This window comes from Nuphar pumila, unplaced genomic scaffold, assembly GCF_984573655.1.
Source record: "Nuphar pumila unplaced genomic scaffold, dmNupPumi1.hap1.1 HAP1_SCAFFOLD_2648, whole genome shotgun sequence".
In the NCBI taxonomy this organism is placed as follows: domain Eukaryota; kingdom Viridiplantae; phylum Streptophyta; class Magnoliopsida; order Nymphaeales; family Nymphaeaceae; genus Nuphar; species Nuphar pumila.
The window spans coordinates 9508-15000 of record NW_028323980.1 but is presented as its reverse complement, the minus strand read 5'-3'; the positions used below and the strand labels follow the sequence as shown (position 1 = coordinate 15000).

At 54.9% G+C, this 5493-nt stretch overlaps 1 protein-coding gene across 1 annotated transcript; it reads right to left on the bottom strand.

Annotated features, from left to right (window-relative positions):
• Positions 1-1942: 1942 nt before the first annotated feature.
• LOC149808610 (cilia- and flagella-associated protein 65-like) lies at positions 1943-4535 on the bottom strand. Its single transcript, XM_089995235.1, has 3 exons — positions 3879-4535; positions 2719-3411; positions 1943-2182 (listed from the first exon to the last, which is right to left on the bottom strand). The coding sequence occupies exons 1-3, from the start codon at positions 4533-4535 to the stop codon at positions 1943-1945; spliced, it is 1590 nt and encodes a 529-aa protein (XP_089851361.1).
• Between the last annotated feature and the right edge of the window lie 958 nt (positions 4536-5493).

Here is a 5493-nt window from a genome sequence, read left to right as displayed (position 1 = left end):
GCTCGTGGCTGGTCAGCTCGTCTTGGAGGATCTCGTTCAGCTTCTGAGCACCCAGCAACTCCCAAGTCTGCCGTTTGCAGATGTCGTCTCGCAGAACGTCATCTAGCTGCAGCATTGGATACGTGGCGAATGCCGACATCGTGGTACTCATCTGCATGACTCATTGCCATGTGAGCGCGACGCAGCCGGACCATCAGGGTGATGAACGGCTCGCTTCCAAACTCAGGAGTGGTGGGAACAGTGATGTAATTACATCAGGCTACCGGTTCCACCTTTACCTAAGGGGCTCATTGGACTGCAATAGACTCAGTACATGAGGCTGCCGAGGAACCAGTACGTGCAAGGCATATTGACTCGTTGCAACCGCTGTGCAATTCGTGTGCAATTAGCATGTTTGCCATCAAATGCATGCTACGAGCATTCATGACCGCAATCAGCCTGGGCTTGTGCACATCTCTTTGCTCATGCAGGCGCCAAGTACGCACACACCTCATGAACGTAGGCCGAGTTGGCGTCGCTGTGCACCTTTTCTGCCTGGCCGTTGGGCTCAGTCAAGCCGGCCATACGGCACACAACATTGACGTTGTAGACGCGGCGAGCATGAGGTTGAAACACGACATCCACGGAGACGTGAGCTCTTGCGGGCAACACACCGGTCGGTGCACTGACGGAAACCTCAGGGCCAAGTGATAGCGGCCCCCCCATGCTTGAAAACGGCCCCATCTGGTAGCCCTCCAGCGGCGCAGGCGCAGAGTGCCGGTGCCCGTGGGAGTCCTCAATTTCGATGACGTACCGCAGCAGCCCGCTCGACTGGTTGACGAGAGTGAGTTCCCGTCGGATGGGATACCCGACGCGAACTGCGCCAAAGTCGATCGACGCTGGCTGAATGCCCACTGCACCAGTAGTGCCTTCCCCGCTGATTTTCAGTGAGAGCTGGGACTGATGCACTGCGGAGCTTGCCACCTGACCGATGTCATCTTCATGGACGTCGAGAAGTGCCGACGCATCGTCTACCTGGCGGCCCGACATGATCGTGCAGGAGGCTTTTGCCGCGAACGAGCCTGCCATGGCTGGCGTGAACGTCCACGACAGCGGGAGCTCCGAAGCCCCTCTGAGGATGCCCTTCCGAGGGCTGAGCCTCACAGACCTGGCGAGGCTGGCGGGAAGGTTCCATGAGAAGGCGATGGGCATGCGAGAGTGGTTGCGCAGTATGACGGTGCGTGTCGATGACGCGCCTACGCAAGTCGGCTTGCACAGCATGTGCGTGCCAACGTCAAGCGAAACGGACGGATGGAAGCCACAGCCATTCATCTCGATGCGGTGCGCGGCTGTGTGGTTGTTGTTGAGCACAAAGAGGGCCCACCCCTTGACGGGGGACGCGCTCGTTGCCTCGAAACGCACGGCTAGAATCACGTGCGAGTGCGGAGCAATGGTGGCGAGCATCGGATGAACGGCGAAATTTGCGGGGAGGCCCGTGTCGAGGACTTTGAGGCTGATGCGGGTGTCGCCTTCGTTTGCAACTTTGATGGTGCTGAACGACGCGTCGTTGACGTGGCAGGGCGGGAGAAGCACGCGCTTGGTGGAGATCTTGACGTGCGGCAGCGCCTCTTCATGCGAATGAAGGAATGTGCGACCACTAAGAGTGATCGGGACTGTCCACGGAGGCACTTCACCACCCTGCACATTGCGCTCGATGTTGGACTCCAGCGCCTACGAATGGGCGCAGCGATTCCACTCAGCCTCACCACTCACCCTTTTCGAGCTGGCAGCCCACAAGAAAACTTGATACGTGTCCCACATTATCCCACATTAACGTCCATGTAGTACCCCACCTTTGATGCGTACTTTGATGTCTGCTTTGGGACGCGATCCATGTTGCGTTTCTATTGTTGTCAGTCAGCTACATGACTGCGTGATTTGTCATGTCTCGATGTATTAACCATCACTTCTTCAACTGATAACCAGAGGTTGAGCCTACGATAATCGCATGCTGCATGCTGAAATGTGCACATGGGATGCACACCTCGCTGCACAGCCTGAAGTTGCGCATGTACTTTGCGTACGCAATGATATCCACCATCTGTGTGTAGTACTGCCCCTCCGCCAGGGGACGGAAAGACACTCGAAAGGTTGTGCTCTTGCCCGGAGCAATGTCAGATGTGAGAGGAAACACCTCCCAGACCTGCAAACTTAGAACTTCAGTTATGTTCACTTCTCACAAAGGTAAAAGAGCAAATACCGGTTTCCAGACCGGCATGTCGGATCAGGTTATGGTAAGTCAGGCTGGTCCAGGTACGCTTGCCTCAAGTGGTGGTAATGATAACACAGATTCCCAAGGAGTTCTTGGAGTTGCCAATGTCCATGTGGATGCGGTAGTGTTGTAAAAAGATACATCATCATCATCACATGTACTGATCAAAGACCTTGACTCAAGATCTAAGATCAGAGCAAATGAGACGATGCGTGCATTGCTAGGGCAGACGTTTCTGCAACAATCGATGCAACAAAATCTTGCAAGTAATCATCTCCCATGCAATCAAGCACCTGAAAGCAGGAGCAAGATCAACGACGGGGTTGGGGTACATTTAACTCACACGTGCATGCAGAGATGCCGCATGGACCTTCCGGAATGATGGGAATTAGAGCAAGCCATTGCAGATGAGAATCCAACAGCCAAGAAGCATTGCAGAACAATCAAAGATGCACTGAGTGACAAACCTTTTGTGGGGTCCCTTCCTTGCCGTGGTCGTGCCAGTACGGGATGCTGAGTGCAGCGACCACTTTGAAGGGCAGGCGATTGGTGACGGTGAGGGAACTAAACTCAGACGTACGAAGGCGGCTGGTTGAGCCAAAGTCGAGCATCTTCTTATCAACCACCAGCCCCCCCGTCACGTCCTGCCCATGGAACAGGAGGTCCCAGGAATGTAGCCCAAAGATACCAGCCCCTGGCACAGGCCCACGCAGCCCGACCACCCCGTGCAAGGAGCCGCTGGCAGAGTCTCCGAGAAGTGGGGACTTTGTGTCGCGGCCTCGAAAGCTGCCGTGGAGCGAACTGGTGATGCTGGGAGAGGGCGCCGAATCCTGCAACTGCACGTCTGGCAGCACTGAGCCCCCCGTGGCCACACGGGCAAGGAACTCGTCGACGTGCGCGGGCTCGAGGGGGGAGGGCCGCGCTTCTGGAGTGTATGCAGTTCCGATTAGATCAACGTCCAGCGGCTCGGTGTTATGGAGTGTGATTCCCAGTCGCTTCCAGTAGTTTGTTGGCAGCTGAGGCTTGAATGTGATCGTGACAGCAGATGTGAGGTTCGGCTTGAGCACGCCGGCGATGTGGTCGAGCGCAAAGACCCCGCATGCGTCAGCGTCGAAAGAGTAAGGCACCGGGATCGAGCTGCGGTTCTCTATGTATAGCACCTGCACAGGGGGTGGTCAAACATCATGTCAACATTGGGTGATATGCCTACTTGCTGTTGGGGAGTGGATGGTGGATTTTGAGAGTTGCCAGCACACACAAAAATGGACATGCGGGATGATAACCAACCGCAGCAATGTCTGGATGCGTAGACAGATTAAGACGTTTGCCATACTGAGCTTTGCACGTCCGATCCACGTATGTTTCAGACCAGTCTGCGACTCAATGTCACACACTACCTCAGCAAGTGAGAGGGGTGTTTGACTAGGAGACTCCCAGCTGTAAATCAACTAATGAAGCCAAGCATCAAAGTACCTGACCAAAGATTTGTCCATGTGGATGCGTAGTGTGGTAAAAAAATACATCATCACCATACCATCACATACAGAATGGCAGGATGTGGTCATCAAGCAACCAAGTAAGCATATTCGAGACACATCGTCATCATCAAAGCGCTCTCAGGACGCACCTTGCGCATGTTGGTGCCCAGCGCAACGGAGCCAAACGACATCGAGCGGTCTGACAGCGCAACAAACGACCCAAGCGCGGCACCCGACTGCCGCACGGTCAACTTGTTGCCCCCAGGGGTCGTGATCTCAAACGCCTCAGACGAAAACGTGCCAGCAGCGCGAGGCGTGTAAGTCAACTTGAGCACCGTCCATTGCCCCGGTGCCAACGTGCCCTTCATGGGGAAAAGCCCAAACACGTCGTCGTTGGGCCCGCGATCGTGGCAGATGTTGAAATTCGCGGGCACGAGCGCCTGATTTGCCATGCGAATCGTCGCCTCCACACTGCGGCCTACCAGAACGTCGCCGTGCTCCACGGAGCTGGCATCCAGAGATAGGTATGGGAACTTGCCGATTGCGGTCAGCTTCATCACGTTTGTGGAGCCGTTGACGAGGAGGCACACTGCCGCGGCAGTGTAAACAGAGGCATCGAGACAACGGAAGTACGCTGTGAAGTGCGCTTTGTCTCCTGGCGCGAGCTCGTCCACGGAGGTAGGGGTGATTGAAAACGGCGGCACCACTTTCCACTGAAACCCCACCGGGATGTCCCCGCTGTTCGCAACGTAGAACGGATACTTCATCGTCTGCACGTCGATCGGCTCGTTGCATATTAAACCCATCAGCCGTGCATGTGTGCTGATGCGTTAGGCTTTGCTTGCATTGTGTTTGCATGTGTTAGTTAACCACTTGTTGTGACAACGCATGGACGATTGCGTTGTCCATGCTCGGCTTATAGTGACATGCTGCTGCCGTGTTACACTCTGTACACATTTGTGCGGACTTGGTGTATGCGCATGATAGCTTGGAAAACTCTGACTTGACAACTTGCCCCTGTGTGCAGCCACTTTGTGCCGGAGGCCTGGTGATTCATTTGATAACCGATCAAGATGGCAAGGCCGAGCACAACGCATCGGCATTCATGTGTGCGCTGAAGCGACGAGACATCAGCAGGCCATGAGACTCATTCGAAACGGCTCGGTACTCTCCAAGGCTCGACGGCGCACCTCGTTCACAGCCGAGAAACCAAAGTCGATCTGCAAGGGCATTTCAAGGCGCACGGAGGGCGTGAGCGCGCAAATCTCCACTTGGAAAGCCGCCCCGCTGGTATTTATTTGAACACGGTCCGTGTAGGGCTCCATTTTGACCGGCCGGAACGTGATTTTTGCCGCGTACGACATTCCCGCCACCAGTTTGATGGGCTCTGGGAACCCCATTGAGAAGTACTTGCTTGTGGGGAGCTTGTACTTGAGCTTGATCGTCTTTGTCGAGACGTTGCGAAGGTGTAGTGTGCACTCGTACTCCCCCCCTGGCTTCCATCCTTTCCATTCTAATCTGTCCACGCAGTCAATTCCGAACCTGCATGCGTCTCATGCATCTGAGGGCCTGGTCAGACGAGGACAAACAGGTCCAGTGACACCAACCATGGTTCACTTTCGAGGCAAAAGGTGTTGCTTGCTGGAGTGCACCGAATTCATGCACTGGCCCTTCATAGCAGTGCCGTTTTCAATTTCCCGATTCTCACAGTTCATAGTTGGATGGCTCTCGGATGATTTTATTATGTGTATTGTGCAAAGCACA